We start from the raw sequence: 17,076 nt of genomic DNA, 5'->3' as shown, positions 1-17,076 counted from the left end.
AATGGGAATTTTATGTGTGGTAGGTAAATGACTGCCACATGTAGGGCCCTGCCTGAAGACAGCTCCATAACCAAAGGCTCCCAATCCCCAGTGTCTGTGGCCCACTTCATTCAGCTAAGGAATACTTCAGTTCATCATAGAAGTCTGTGTATACCCAACCCTTAGGTCCCTCCACAGGGTCACCAGGCTGAGACATCCAGCTTGTCATTCTGCATTCAGAAGGAGAAGGCACCATTTCCGATTGTTCTATTCTGCACAGAGGCAATCTCAAAACTTAGGTTTTGGATTAACCAGTCACTCCTTCACTGCATTCCTCCACAGAGATCCCCAATTAGCCATGTGTACAATGTAAGGTGTAAATCAGAGTTAAGGTGCAAAAATGGCAAACCACAGAGGTGGGGGAGGGGGCACAGCAGAGCAGCTATAGGTGGTGGATGCATTTAGAACTGTGCTGATCTCCAGGAAGAAGGATCTCTCCAGGGTGTGGTGAATTTTCTCAGGTCCGGGCAAACTTCCTTAGTATGCCAAGATTATGAGTAACATCAGAAATTTTATTAGTGACTCTGACAGAAATAGGATCTACTGTAAAATAAAAAGTCAGGTGTACTCGCCAAGTCACAATGAAAATGGCATTTAGTAGTTCAAGGAGTCATCAAAGGTTTCTGCGTCCAAGCACCTGGCATTCAAGTACATTCTTTAAATGTAAAACAAGATATCATTGGTGTGTGTGTGTGTGTGTGTGTGTGTGTGTGTGTGTGTGTGTGTGTGTGTGGTTAACAATGGAATCCGGAGTCCTTTGTCCTTCACATGCTCGACAAGCCCTCTCCCACTGAGCTACATCGCAGTCCCAAGTTATCTCCTCTGTTTTGTTTCAGGGTGTGAATTCTACTTCATTTAGGCTCAGAACCTTCCTTCCCCACCTCCAGGGTTTCAGCCTGTGGGAGGAGCGTTCTGTTGCCAGCTTGGCCACATGTGCTTCTGTCTCTGCCTTTTTACTCAATTGCATCTTTTAAAATTCCAGTCACACCTACTATTAGAGGGGACAGAATCATCTTCATAGCTTCAATTACCCTATTTCCCACCCTGTTTTTACAGATATATCTGAGTGTTGTTTTAATACTGAGATAATTTTTGGATATGTGCTTCCTGATGGGTGTTTAATGAGAAGTACTGAATGACCCCATTTATATTTTGCTGACAAAATTATTGGTTTCTGCTTTCATGAGATGCTAATTTTCTGATGGGGTAACTGCTAATAAAGAAGGGAAATTTGCTTAACAGAAGCAGTTTATTGGAGCCAAGGGCCATTTCAATTATGCTAGTCTTGACCCAGGACTTCACAATATACAAATACAAGAGCACCTAGGGGTAACTTACATTCTCTACCAAGCCCACAGGAGTTTTAGTTGCTGTGTTTTTACTAGTGAGTTTTTTTGCTTCTGTTTACAGAGGCTAAAGATATATGCTTTACTAGGAAAATATAACCAATGGAAATATTTTAACATTTTCTTGTGATTAACAAGCCTCCCAAAGAATTAATCCATCATATTTTACTTAACACCCATCTTTAGGTGACTGCTTATAAGTCCCATTTTATCAGGAGCCAGTGTACAAAGGGAACGGCTTCTTCCTAACACAAAACACATGGCATCTAAAGTTCCTGCCAAATCGAAGAATTCTCAGAGGAAAACTCCGCTACTACAATTGACGGTGAAAAAAAAAATCACAATCTCCGGATTTGTAATAACAGTGAGAGTGAGTTCACTGAGCAGAAACTTACAGCATTTGGCAACCATAAATCCAGTTTGGGATTTCATGGTGTGTGTAACCAATAGAGGACCATTAGTACGCTCTTCATAAGACTATCACAGTAAATTCAGATCAAGGCAAAGCGCATGCAGAGTCATCTCTACCATCTGACACTCTCCCTCTTCTCTGTTGGCACAAGGGTCAAAATTTTACCTTGGCAAATTCCACTCCCACTCAACCTTTGGGGTCACAGGATAGATGCTCTTATGACTCATTTACTGTTCCTGAGCCCCTTAAAAATCCCTGCCCCGAAGACACTTCCTGCTATGGTCTTGTGATCATCCCTAGTCCCTTCAACTGTTTCTTGGATCTTGAAGATCCTCTAATTTTTTTATTATGATTCACCGTGCTTTAATCATGTCCTGGAACCTGCCCAGAGAAGACAGCTATAAAGGACTATCAAAAGAATTGTTGACTTTGTTCACTTAATTGTGTACAAATGTATAATAAATGAACGCACATGCAATGTCTTATTTCTCCACCTTTTGATATAGGGAGGAAACATCGGGAAAGAGATCCCACAGTCTGTTCTAGCTAAACCGAAGTGCCACACCGCTGACTTCTAAAGATCTAAGTAATAATCTTTTCATTTTCAATAACAGAATACAGTTTTTAAGTCAAAGACATGGCCAGGGGAAGAAGCTTGGTTGGTAAGGCGCCTGCCTAGCATGCACAAAGCCCTGGTCCCACCCCCAGCACTGAGGACATCATGGTAGAAGGAGCAAAAGTTCAAGGTCATCTTTGGCTACTTAGAGAGTGTTGAGCCAGCCTAGCACACGTGAGGCTCTCCTTTAAGACAGGAACAAAAACAAATCAAACAAAAAGTTAAAGACAAAAATTTTCATGTAATGGCAAATAGGAACATAGTCTTGTTTTAAGAAAATATGGATATTTAGCATGACTTATTAGAAAAGTGTGTACTGTACACTTGCCCACAGTCTGTTATGTTCTGTTAGGATATTTTAGCACTCCTCTATTTTTGTTATTTTAGCACAACATTTAGGGCTGCTAGATACCAGATGGGATTTTTCCTTCCCACCCACTTCCCACCGCAGGAAGAAAAAGGTTTTTCGAATTCTACATGAAAATCTTTAATAAATTCCTTTTCTTCTTCTTTCTCAACTCAAGCATCTGAATCACTTGAGACGAGTAAACTTTGCCTGAATCCATATGAGGCATACATACAACAGAGTAAGCTGCACTTGAGTGAGTGTATGCCAGATGATCATCAACAAAAGCTTCCTAGTTTGTATGTATGCTCACAATTTGTTTCTACAAAGCCCAGGCTGAGTCCAAGTCAAGTCAACCCTTTAAAGCTAAGTGGCAATGCAGTGGTATATTTTAGGGAAATGATAATAAATTGAAACCACCATGCTATAAGTAGATATTCTGTCTTCTCTGGAACTGAAGTCCCCAGAGCTGAGCTTTCCCCTCAGACCTTAAATGTACATGCTGGTTACTGTTTCATGCAAAACAAGAGTGAAGACCATGGGAAAGGAGTCAGAACGTGAGCTTTGTAAGGAGTGGATGTGACCCATTCTTCACCCTCAAACCCATCCCCACCCTTCAGCAGAGGAATCTCAAATGCTCAAGCCAATGCTCGCACTCACAAATCTTCACAAGAGCTCAGTGTTTTCCCCAGCTTGGTGTCCTAAGGCCAGCAGCACTAGGCTAAACTGACAAGGTCCTATACCCTCAGGCTTTTGTCACCTGCCCCTGTCTCTACCAGGCACATAATGCTGTGGTCACTTGACTGCTCCTACAGTTGCCATGTCCTCTTAGGCCATCACGCCTGTCTTTCTCTAAAATGCCTAGTCCTTCTTATCTCTCCACTCCTCCACCCTCTTATAGTCTGCCTTCTCCTTGGGGAAGGTTGTACATGTATCTTGACTACATGAAGTCTCTATTCAAAGGGTTCACATATCTGCAATCTCACTTCCCACTAAGTGAACTTAGCCTTGGATTCCCTTGTGGAGCTGCTCTACAAAGGTAATTGTGTCTGGACAGTTCCCTGGGAGTCAAGGCACACCATGAGTTAGTGCCTCTATCTCTCTACTCTTCCATAGCTCTGCTTTTCCTTTCTTCACTGGTACATGGTTCTTATAGTGGCTCCATCTGCTTGGGCATCTTTTCCATAGTAGTCTGTCTTCAAGTGTCCACGAGGAATCTAAATAAAATCAATCTGCCAAGGAGTTACAGAGTGACTTGCCCAGACAATGGCTGATAAAGTATTGATGGAGTTATATTAGTTTAGAACACTTATGCATGGAGGTAGAAAAGGAAAGCGTTATAGTATTGTCAAGGTTCTAGAAAGGGCTACCATGGGAATGGGGGTAAGGGAGACAATAGCCAAGAAAAGTAATCTGGTTTCCTATACATCACTTTAATTATTTTCTAGCCATGGTGGAGATGATATGGCTATTTTAGTTTTACAATATAAGAACCTAATAAACTTAGAGAACACTTGTACAGCATTGAAAAAAGATCCTTTGACAGCAGGAGTTTGACAAATCAAGCTAACTAAGCCAGGATCCATTTTCTTATCTGGGCTTTCAAAATAAAGTTGAACATATTTAGAAAAAAAAATACCATAATAAAAAATTGACAAATTTTTCTCTCTTAAAAACACTGAAGCTAATTTAAGCGGGGGGCAGAATTTGCAATGGGCTTCTTCTGAGAACCTGTAACAACAGTCCATGAGCAGATGGCTCCACCAGACAACACGAGGCAGCCCTGGACACTCTGGTAGTCGAGCTGCCATTTGGAGAGAGAAAAACAAAGTCTAGGATTCCAGGAGCACACAGAGTGAATCAGATTTGTAAGCCTTGTTCCTGAACAGGTGGGAGAACATGGAAGGCTGCAGTTGTGAAATGTGTTTGCTGGGTTTATGCCCCTCATTCTCAACACCTGCAGAATGGAATTATTGAGACTTCACTAAACAATGTCTTGAAGGAATTTGTATTCTTTGTGTTCAAAATCTAATCTAGACTGTAAACTTCTTAAGAGCAAAAATTACCATCTCCTACTTTTTGTATTACTCTGTGGCCAGACTGTTTGTGTCACTCTGAGGCCAGATTGATACTGATTCAAAAATGGACCAAAATAATTCACTCAAGGAAGCCTATTTCCTATGAAAAAATAGCTTTCATACCAACTCAACCCCCAAATCAGGATCTTGTTATCAAGAAAAATAACATGATTTCAATGTGGTGACTTTTCTTTTTTTAATAGATGGGCAACGTAAAGTCTTAAGAAGTAACTATGACATCTGAAGTCTGGCTTTCAGTGTAGACAATGATACTATTAATTTCTATTCCTCTTTAAGAAGTTTTTCATTTAAATAATTTTATTGGCAAACTTTAAATACTGGTGAGAGTATTTGAAATTATTCTCACCTTCACGTACAATGCAACTTGAATATAAACTGTATGACCATACACTTTCGAGTGTTTTATATAGAGTAAAAAGAGTGCCACCTTACACTCAGCCCTACTTTTAAAATAAGGTCATAGGAACAAACTCTGAGTATGTAAATAAGAGTGACAGCAATCAGAATCACTAAACCACTTCTCAGCAATCCTTAAACAAGGAGCCCCTTTGACGTCTGTAGAATTCCAGGATGAGGCTGCAGGAAACAGGGAAAAGGAAATTCCGGTCCAGGGGGAGCGACAGGGAGCTTTCCCTGGGGTAGGCAGCAGACCGTGCCAAGTCCCCTTCCCACCCATATCTCATGAGTGAACTCGAGTAGGGGAAGGAAGTAGGGTGGGTCCTCAGACTTAACAAAGGAACCGTAGAAAACTGGGTGGGAAGAGGCAGGGTGGAGACGAAGCCCCTCAGGAAAGTCCTGCTGAACAACTGCTCACATACAATTTCTACAAGTGGAAACTGGGGGAGTCAGTTCGGGAGCTACCGCTGGTGTGTCTAATGCACACAAAGCATAAGCTATATTTCAAGAGGAACAGTTTCAGTTTCCTGGTTAATAAATACTATACCTGCATTCCAGAAAAAAGCACCCACGTCTGCACAGAAACTTCAGTGTATCTGTTTCACTGATGTAAAATGTGTAGAGTACCAAACACCCCTGCCTTCCCTTTCCTGCCTCCCCACCTCCCATCATTCTGTCCCCTTTCTCCAGGGCTGCCTGTTGCATTCATTTCTTCTTCCTCAGAGATACCATGCCTCTTGTCACCTGAGCTCCCTAGCTCCTCCGTGTCCTTCCTCCAATGACAAGTGCTGATGATGGAGTTCCCCAGCCGAGCTCTACCTAACCACCCTCGCCTTCGGCTCTCCGATCCGTCAGACCGGGCAGTCTGCAGTTAGAATTGTTTAAATCCAACCCGACCTTACTTTAAAACCACACCAAATCTTATCTCTGCTACAGAGAGAATAATCCAGTATCCCCAGCTTTCATCTCGCGGCTCTCAACGCATCCCTCCGGCAGGGCTGCCACTCATCGCAGCAACTCTCTTCTTCACAACTAGACTAACTTCTTGAGGAACGGGAGCCAGCACAGTTATTCTAAATTCTCTATGGTATCAGCCTAAGGGGTAAGTTTAATGGATGAATGAATATGAAGAGAACATTCTAGAATAACAGTATTAGTCAAAGTAACTCAGAAGACATAGGTCCAAAGAAGGAGCCTGACCGTAATAGAGACCTCTTCTGAACAAAGCAGGTAGTACTGCAGCCAGGAGAGGAGGGATAAGTAGAGATGCTCCTTGAAGAAGATATTTCAAGGGGGAATTGTTTTGGGGGAAAAAAAAAGTTTATCTGGTGTCCACACTGTTAACCAACTAGCAACTCATAAACCAGACATATATTAAGATCCCGGACAATTTCAGCACAGCTCACGGAAACAAAGCTCATGTGATTTGGGACAAAGCCCCAAAGTGAACAACCCTCTGGGTTAAACAAAAGTGATAAACAGAGCACTCCCGGCCAGGCATGCTGTTACAGACCTGTAATTCCAGCGCTCTGAGAAGTAAGACTGGAGGACCATGAATTCAAAGCCACCCTGAGTCACAACAACAACAACAACAACAAGAAAAAACCAACCACACATTCTTATTTCTACTCCGTATTCAAGAAACAATCAGCATTCAAAAGGTATTTAATATAAAATAGGACTTGCATTCCCAATTATCAATCACCAAGTTCCGTCATTTCATGCCTATACAGCTCTTAACATCTGCCGCCTTCTCAGTTCCCACAGGCTGACACCTCTCATCAGATCGACTACAATAGCTTCATAAGATTCTCGCCAACATTTCCCTCTTCCTCACCCAAGTGTTCCTCTGAACTGAAGCCAGAGAGGTCTGACAAAACCCACAACTAGCCACGTCCCTTGTCTTCTTTGATGGCTCTCCTTTGCCAAAAAGACAAGTCTAAACTCACTGGGGTGGCTTACTAGGTCTTTCACAACTACATTTTAGCCTTCCTTTCAGCCCACCCTTTTTCATTCCACATGAATCACCAATGGCTGCTTCCTCTGCCCAAAATGCTCTTTGCTGCCAGGCCCTTCTTTCTGAACATCGGTCTTTCTCCAAGGTCAAGTGCAGAATTCCTGCTTGCTCCTGACATAACCACAGAATTAAGACTTATAAATTCTATGCCTACATAATAGGTTAATTTCTTCAAAGAATTAATGACTGAACGTTAATTTTCCCATCATAATGTTTAGAAGACACAGTCCCATTTTTGTCTTCTTGTTTAAGTCTTCACATATTAATTATCAACACTTAGAAATGAGCGATGCTCAATTTTGCCTATAGCTAGTTAACACAAAATAGTTACGCTCAGTGATTCCCAAGAAACATGATAATTACATTTCTAATTTTCCCTCCTGAAACACCTCAGCACAAGCACACAGTGAAACACTTTTATGATTGCATGAATTTATAATCATCGCATTTGCCAATTTAAGAAAATACTAGAAATGCCCACTCAGAAGACTCTAATACCTTAAATTTGTAATAGGACAAGAGCCACAAGGGCTTTGGTTACTAACTCTAGGCCATGCCCAGTAGTTATCCTTCCAAGTTACCTCCCTGTTTGGGCATATGCATATGAGGAGAACAGAACGTGATGTTCTGCAACTGGAGAATGGAGCTGAGTAAAAAGAATAATCCAACAGGCAGTTGGGATCCTAACTTAAATGTTGCCACTCTTAGCTTCAGCCAGGAAAGGTAGATGAGGCAGATAAAGGATTTTAAAACGATGAAAGAAAGGAAATCTGTACACAATTGCAGGGTTGGGTCATTACTGTGGAAATTAGAAGAGGAAGCACAGTGGACTTGGGTTTACATTGGTGAGTTTCAGTTTCCTCTGCCCGTGCTGTGAGTTTCCAGGAGCAAGAGCACAGGCCTGAGATCGCAAAGACACTGAAGCTCATGAACACTGTATTTAGCAAAAGTATTGTTACAACAGAGTCTCAAGATATGAACAGTTAAAATAAGGCCAGAAGGCTTGGATTTCTAGATAACGACTGTAAGAACACATAGGCACCTGATATATAGCCATTCCTTTATCAAACAGCACATCGGTTTTAGCTCTGGGTGCTGACTGACTCAAATGGTGCTATCCTGTACATGGAGGCCACACTGCAGCTGAGGTGACATTTGCCAGTGAGACAGGAAGGTCCCTGACAGTCACTTTTCCTTACTTTAAGCTCGATGGGAAAGTCTACAGGGAAAAGTCATCATTCCAATGTTTGTTTATGCATCTTCTTTCCGCTTAGATGCAAACATTTCAGAGTTGTGAATGTCATATGACATTCATGCAAGAACTAAAAAGCATTACTGTGAAAACTTCTAAAAAAACTCCATTTTAGAGATTTTAAAAGGTTTAAGGGCAAGAAAGAAAATAATCATAAGCCAAGCTGCAAATCGTCACACTTGAAATTTCTGGATCCTTTAAAAGGCTTCCCAATGACTAGCACCAACTTCAGATTTCTACAGTTTGTGTCACTAGCAGTGACTATAATATTCTGGATTAAAATAATTACAAAACAAAGGCAACCCAGGTGTCTTGTGAACAGCACAGAGCTCTTCATGGCTGAAGTCTGCATTTAGTTCCTGTGGAGTGAGACTTTACCATTTACCTTTGAATCACTCTGTCCTATCTCAAGTTGCCCCTGGTTCAATGCATCTCAATTGCTGTCACCCATAAGATAGAGTTGTCATTTAAAGGACAACCAGGAAAGAACACCCTCAATTAAACTACAGCATGTTTTCACACCATCAACCATTAAGACTCAGTGCATTTTGAAATCAAAAAGCAAATGAAAGCTACTGGTCTCCTGATTAAAATGAATCCTAAATAGCACCTTGAGAAGTTGAAGCTACACATTGAGATGTACAAATATCCTAAGGATATGATGGGGTAAGAATTAGGCCGTGACACAGGCAAGCTCTAGGGTACCTTTAACACCTTAAACAAGTACCTGAACTTTCCTACAATACTCAGCAAAAGGGTAGGTGTCTGAATCTTCCATCTGTACCTTAAAGCCAACAGCTATCCCTGCAACAGTTCAGTGTCAAGGCTCTGAAATCACCTTACCTTTCTCACCACTTGAGACAACAACTGTCAAAATGCTAAGCCAAACTGTTGAAAATATCCCATGTTAGTAAGCTAAACAGCCATGAGAGTCCCAACCCATCTCCGGCTCAGTAAAATCCTGTCATTTGTATCAACAGACTTAGGACTGAAAAAGCGTGTAGCAGCTTCTCCCCTGGCAGGGTTTGAAAATAAAATGTGAAACAAAAATTATAGCCAGAGAAAGACGGGGAACTGTTCTCCTTTGTGAGCAGTCCTGGACAGTAAGAGTGAAGTCTTCTTACAAACAACAATCAGTGGAACACAATATACAGCAAGAGAAAGTGGCTACATTGTCTTCCCAGCCTGAGGGCAGCGTTCTCAGCTCCAAGGCTCCAGCTGAATAACTGCTTTCAGGGAACCAAGCAGCTCGTCCTTTTCCCCAGCTTTCACTGTATCCACACAATGTCACTCTTGTTGGAACACAGCATTCAGAAGCTACTGGGAAGTCTCCATCTGACCCGCCCTCAGTAAGAGCAGCTATAATCTGTTTTTCTGTCCTTATCTGTTTCTAGTGACTTGGGATACCTTCCTTTGGAAATGAGATCCACAACCAAGGTAAACATAAAAGTACATTGGAATAGTCTTTCAAAAATCTATGTTCTCTGTACTATTTAATGGAACAAAATTTACAGTGTAAGACTGGGAGGCTTATCAACTCAGAATCATGATAGATATGCATTCATGGCTGTCTAAATTTCCATGTGGCTTACTTCTGAGAAGAGTTCTCTTACAAACCCAGTTCCAAAAACCACTAGCTGAAGAGTTCAGAGCCTCTATCATCTTCACTGAGAAGACTGCTTGCAGAGGTAAAATCCTAAGCAATTCTAAATAAAAGATTCTCGCCTTCATATATTCAACCATTTTCCCACCCATTCTAATCCACATCCCCAAGAGGAAAGGGGCTTACCTGTTCAGACTTCTCTGGTTCTTTTTTGTCTGTTTGTAAAAACTGACAGTTTTCTCTTGTCAGCTTCTGGACCAGCTCAATACGCCCAATATCATCTCTTTCTTGAAGCTTGCACATCACCCCAGCCTTAAGAGTTGGAGAAAAAGCGAAGATATACTTAAATCCACAGTCCCAGGACATGACACCACCACAAAGTTCACCTTATATGAAGTGCATTTTCCCTGTGACCTGAATTAAATCATGGCCTTTGTAAAAGATTTTGCCTTTCCAAAGTTAAATCTGTGTTATTTTAGTGTAGAGATACCATGCCACAGACTTCAAACTAAGAGCATGTATCAGTCTACTCTAAGAGCTGGAAGGGCAAACTAAATCATTTGCTACTACGTGTGCGCCTGATAGGTTGGTATTTGTTTGTTCCTGACAGCCTGTTTCCTGTTACATAAGCAAAGCCCAGCAAAAGGTTAAAAATTCATGGGAAAGTTAGCCAGGAACCACTCTGGCAAAAAGGGTGAAGTGATACAGAGTCCTAAAAATAACAGTCTACAACTTCCTAATTCTTTAGCTCGAGTGGATCATTCCATGGACAAATACAGTTAGCAAGAAGATTATGGGATAAACTTTTTTTCCACAACTGGAAAATTACTATAAGGACATGAGTAAAAGCACTCACAAGCATTTAGAAACAACCCACTGAACATCATGTATCTCTATATACTGAAGGTCTTAAGTAGTAATAATAGGAAAGAGGTAAGTCTAGGAGTTTAGAATAGGAAAAAAAAAAAGGTTATTCTAACACAAAGATTACAAACTATTTCTACTCAAATTCTTTCTTAAATGGTTTACACAAACATAACATACCAAGGCATGATCTAATAAAGAAACCTGAAGTTAACTTGGCAGGATTAGTCAAAACCACTGAATTTTATTCACCCAATATAACCTACAGGATTTGAATATACTCAGTAATGTGACCAAATATGGCGACAGGGCTTTTGAGAACACTCAAGCTTCATGGTCCACCCTCACCACCGCCCGTTCCCCCTCCCTACACACACCCGAGACAGGATCTCTCTGTGTAACTGCTCTGGCTGTCCTGGAACTCACTCTGTAGACCAGGCTGACCTTGAACATACAGAGGTACATCTGCCTCAGCCTCCCAAGTGCTGGGATCCAAGGTGTGTGCCATCGCCACCTAGCCAGCTTTACAGTCTTAGTGGCTGCTGTGTGAAAGGCACCCATGCTATCGAATGGCATCACAGAAATAAAACCAGACATGCAAAGCAACAACTACAACTTTATTCCCAAGGGTTCAGAAGAAAAGAAATTCTCCAAATAGCCATCACAGACCCCTAGAGGGCAGCAAGCAGAATTCTCCCACTAAAGTGTGAGGTTGAGGTTTGTAACATTCCTCACAAGTGGTGTTTTTAGTTTTCTTTCCTAAGTTTCCTTGGACAAGGATCTCAGTTTATCTTAAGACATCCTGTACATGGTGGACAGCCCAGCTGCTGGAAAGCCCCGTATCACCCCAGATAACTCTTGAAGTTACTTAATATCAGTCCATGAGAATAGTATTGCCTTTTAAAGCAACTGGAACAAGGGCTATCCCTTATCCAATAACAGTCTTTCTGGTATTAAACATATATATTTAATGCAACATCACTTAATATTCTCCAGATCCATATCTTGTCTATTTTATCTTACACACTCATTCAGTAGACTTCACTTGATCACTACCCACCATAAATCCTACAGCTATAGAATTAAATTCCTCACCGTCCCTCATGTCCCTGGAGCTTACATTCATCCGAGAAAGAAGATTCTACAACATTAAAAAAAAAAAAATAGAAATACTAGGTGGTATGTGACAGGAGAGAAAAAAATAAAGCATGAGGGGGCAGAGCAATGATTAGAGGCCACCACAGCATCAGGAGATTTTCTACTAAGAAGGCATTTGAATAGCGACCTACAAGAAGCAAGGAAGAGATGATGTTAATTCCCAAAGAAGAGTGTTTTAAGCAAAAGAACAAGGACCCGAGGCTGAAGGACCAAAAAAGAATATCATCCCAGTAAGACAGAACCGGTCAGGGGCTAGTTGGTGAGATGGTCAGAGAGGTGCAGGATCCAACCATATAGTTTCCTTCTGGGGTATCTAAGGAGTTTATAGTCCTAAATGGGATGTCTGTATCAAATCCCTTCCCTCGGAGCTTAGGAAACTCTGGATGAGGAAGCAGAAAGACTGTAAGAACCAAGGGATGGAGAGCAGCAAGGACACAAGGCATTCTGAATGCAGTAGGACTGAGGCATCTATGAACTTACAGACTGTGTCAGCACGCACAGGCTAGCACTGGTCTGCACCAGATGGGGTTTCAGCACTACGAGAAATGGACACCAGCCCCCATCGCTACCCCAGAAGCTATCTCCACTTGATAACCACTTACAAATGAAGAAGTAGTTCTTTTCAATGGAGTCTCACTGGAGATACAAAACCACTCTTAAGGGCAGGCCTCATGCCCAGCAGTAGATGGTCAACACAAAAAGAACTCAATGGTATCTTTGGAGGATCTTTGTATTATAATGTTTTGTTAAGACATTAAAAAAAAAATTACAGGTCATTTGCACATAAATTATGAATACTACTTTTCAGTTTCTATGGGAATCCTGTGTACACAAATGAGTGTGTTTTTGCATCTGTCTATATGTGTTCCTTGTGCTTTTTCTTCTGTTTGTGTTGTCCTATTCTGGCTTGCCTGGTTTTGTTTTATATTATTTTATTAGATGACTGTTTGATTTTTTTTTTTTTTTTTTTGAGACAGGGTTTCTCTGGGGAACCCTGGTTGTCCTAGAAGTTGTTCTGTAGACCAGGCTGGTCTCAAATAGAGATCCACCTGCCTCTGCTTCCTGAGTGCTGGGATTAAAGGCATAAGCCACTGCTGCCTGGTTTTTAAAGGAGAGACAGAAAGGGTGTGGATTCAGATGGGAGGGGATGTGAAGAGGATCTTGGAGGAGCTAGTGGGGGCACTGTAATCAGAATATAGTGCACACAAAAAGCCTGTATTCAAGAAAAAAATTAAATATAAAATATAGCCCTGTGAGGTGACTATAGACACTAATCAATGTATGTTTCCCAAAGCAAGGGATATGTATTTCTAAAGTCTCTGTCATAAATAAATGTTTAAATAAACATGTTTAGCCTGATTTCAACTTATAGAATGTATAGATACACTGAAATATCACATGGCACGCATCTAATATGTATGTGTTTCAGTTAAAAATAAATTCATTGCTATTCTGGATATTTAGTTTAGTGGAAGAGTTTGCCTGATAGTAGCCCTACCTGCTGCACATACTTTGTATTGCCAAAGACAAATATATTCAATTCAGATTTTAAAATGAGGTAAAATAAAGATCCTCACAGCAATGAAATGAAGAATAATGTTCTCTGCTTTTTGGAGGAGTCAAGTTGGGTACTGAACACATGGCAGCTTACATCAACAGGACAATATTGCACTTAGTTAAAACAAAAACAGAAATATGCAGAATTTATAGAATGTAAATTTTAGTTTAATAGTGAGAATTATAATTAGTCTTCATAAAAATGAACTATGTTACTTCTTAAAATTACGTATCTTTGTTAAGATATGAGCTCATGATATCAGGTATGCTATAAAATATGTTGTACATAAATTTGGTATTAACTGATCTGTAAGACAATGAATATTATTAAAATACATGAAAGTGTTTTGCCTATAAAAAAAAGTTTGGATTCTTGTTCTGAACAAGATGATTTTTCTAGAATGGCTTCAGCAGAAAATTATAACAAACAGATTTACAATATAGAGGACCACTGAGTCCAATGCGAAGGACGAAGTAGTTGGAACTAGAAGAGCACGAAGAAGATGGGTTTTCACACAGGATGTGTCACCCATTTGAGGCAATGGAGGTGTGGCTGATATAGTGTGCACCTCAATAAACTTATCTGGGGGTCAGAGAAAAGAACAACCACTATATTAAACAAAAGTTTAGGCAGTGATAGCACACGCCTTTAATCCTAGCATTCCAGAGGCAGAGATCTGCCTGGATCTCTGTGAGTTCAAGACCACACTGGAAACAGCCAGGCATGGTGACACATGCCTTTAATCCCAGGAAGTGATGGCAGGAAGCAGAAAGGTATATAAGGCATGAGGATCAGGAACTAGAGGCTTTTTAGGTTTGTTAAGCTTTTAGGCTTTTAGCAGCAGTTCAGCTGAGATTCATTCCAGACCAGGACTTGGAGTCTTCCAGTTTGAGGAAACAGGATCAGCTGAGAAATTGGTGAGGTGAGGTTGGCTGTGGCCTGTTCTGTTTCTCTGATCTTCCAGCATTCACCCCAATACCTGGCTCCAGGTTTGTTTTTATTAATAAGACCTTTTAAGATTCGTGCTACATGGAAGAGATGACAGAACATGAGGGCATCTAGATGCATTTCCAAAGCAGTGTCAGCAGATGTTATCTGGGTGTTTCCTAAATATTTGTAAATATGGGGGGAGTATGGAAGGAAGGTGTCTACTCAAAGTCCCAATTGGGTTTGCTTGTGAGTCTATAGGTTCAGAAGCAAAGCTGAGGGCAGAGGCAGGATGCCGGGGCCATCCAGAGCATAGATGGTATTGCTTTGGTTGTTTGAATGCAGGGATATTAATCAAAGAGCTGACTGCAGTGTTTTGAAGTGGGAGGATGCAGGGAATCAGAAAGGAGACAGGAAGAGTGAGCAGTGTCAGGGGAAATCTGGAGGGCTAAAGGGCTTCAATGTGTGTGGGGTGGAGGGGAAGTCTCCAGTATGCTGCTGGAGTATCAGATAAGATGTTTCCAAATAACTATCAATTTGACAAAGATCATCTGTGACTTTGAGGAGAGGAACCTCCTCTTGAGCTGGTTAGGGGACAGTTTCACTAACACGCAGCCAACAGAGAATCGCAAGGACATGTGGCAGACTGGCCCCAACTGAGGAGTGATGAGAACAGGAATTCTTTTGGCTCGACAGAGTTGAGATGAGGGGTACTTCAGCATATTCATCTATGTTAGAAATCATGTACTACACAAGGAAATTTGACCATGCGAGAGGGAGAGAAAGGGTGAGGGGAAGAGAGGGAGAGAGCGAGAGTGTGAGTGAACACATCTTCAAGATTAATACCCTTGAGTATGAAAAGAAGATAAGAATCTACCCTTAGACAGAAATGTAAATATCAGTGTTCCAACCACTGGAACAGGAGATTCTTTTCCGAAGGTATCTTTTTCCCAGAAGTTATTGACTAAGTAAGAATCTGGAAGAAGATGCTGGTGGTGTAAGAAACAAAGGCACATGGCAGACATCTAAGTGGCAAGTATTAGGACAGTTTTCATACCAGGCCAGACAGTATGTATCTCAGGTTGTATGTCACAACTACTTGGTTCTGCAGGTGAAACCTTGGAGCAGCAGGGGGTGGTGGATAAGCAGATGGAACAGGCTATGTCCAGTAACACTTTAGTACAGGCACAGTCAGGGTCTGTGGTTGTCATCTCCTGGCCTACAGGGAACCTGGACTTTAGGAATCCAGTGATGCTTTAGGTCAGTGGTTCTCAACCTTCCTAATGCTGTGACCCTTTACTATTATAGTTCCTTATGTTGTGGTGACCTCCAATCACAAAATTATTTTCGTTGCTACTTCATAACTGTAATTTTGCTACTGTTGTGAATTGGAATGTAAGTATCTGATATGCAACCCCAAAGGGGTCACAGCCTTTAGGTTGACAACTGTTGATCTAGAGCATCACTGAGGGTCCATTTGACTTTTACTTTTAAATACTTTTACCAACCTAGCCTTCCTCCAAAGAGTACATTTCTTGTTTGTCAGAATTTGAATGGGCCCTATAATCTGAGATGATGCCAAATATATGGACCAATCATGAAGTTGTGTTTTTAATCAGTACAAGGGAGGGGAGAACGGAATAAATGGTATTAAGTACCCTCCTTTATGACAGGACAAGGAAACTGGGGGGGGGGGGCTATTTCTACCTGCAAATAATTAGCATTCTTTAAAGATCGTACTCTTTTGTTTAGGTTTATTTATTTATGTATTTTATGTATATGGGTATTTTGTCTGTATGTACATCTGCACACCAGAAGACAGCATCGGACAGCTGTGAGCTGCCATGTGGGTGCTGGGAATTGAACTCAGGACCTTCGGAAGAGCAGTGAATGCTCTTAACCACTGAGCCATCTCTCTCGTCCCCTAAAGATTGTATTCTTAAAGTGGTAAATTTCTGGAGGATTCTTCTATGCTCATACCTGAGACTTCCATGTCACCCTCAGTGATTCTCTGTCTCCTGCTGTGGAGGAGATGCTGACATCCCACAAAACCTCAGCCAGACTCGCCGGTAATACAGCTGTGTGACAGAAAGCCATTTCCTTCTCTCTCCCTTCCTTCTCTCCTTCCAGTGTGCCCCTCTGAGTATCAGAGGGGATGAGTGTCAATGAGGCCAGGCAGGACTGGTCCCAGCTGGGAGTGAGCACTGGGAGCCACTGTGCTGTGCACACTGGACAGAACCTCCGAGGACTCTGATTGAGACACCGTGAGTCCCATGCACCGCTCTGAAAACAACTGCTTCCATCAGCAGCAACAGATGGATGAGATGAGAGGCACTGGCTATATTCTTGGTTTCCACAACACAAATTTTCAAAAACCTTTTCATGTCCTGATGAAGATCCTAAAGACAGACTTTTTTTTAAAATATAAGAAAACAGTTTTATC

At 41.4% G+C, this 17,076-nt stretch overlaps 1 protein-coding gene across 2 annotated transcripts in view; it reads right to left on the bottom strand.

Annotated features, from left to right (window-relative positions):
- Rapgef5 (Rap guanine nucleotide exchange factor 5) overlaps nucleotides 1–17,076 on the bottom strand; it is a 235,315-nt gene that overhangs the window by 92,283 nt on the left and 125,956 nt on the right. For both annotated transcript variants that reach the window (XM_028880927.2, XM_037210915.1), the window contains exon 9: nucleotides 10,313–10,438. In XM_028880927.2, the coding sequence (XP_028736760.1) occupies nucleotides 10,313–10,438 (126 nt within the window). The remainder of the gene's footprint in view (nucleotides 1–10,312; nucleotides 10,439–17,076) is intronic.

Source organism: Peromyscus leucopus, chromosome 14, assembly GCF_004664715.2.
Source record: "Peromyscus leucopus breed LL Stock chromosome 14, UCI_PerLeu_2.1, whole genome shotgun sequence".
Lineage (NCBI taxonomy): Eukaryota > Metazoa > Chordata > Mammalia > Rodentia > Cricetidae > Peromyscus > Peromyscus leucopus.
This window is presented reverse-complemented; position numbering and strand designations above follow the sequence as displayed.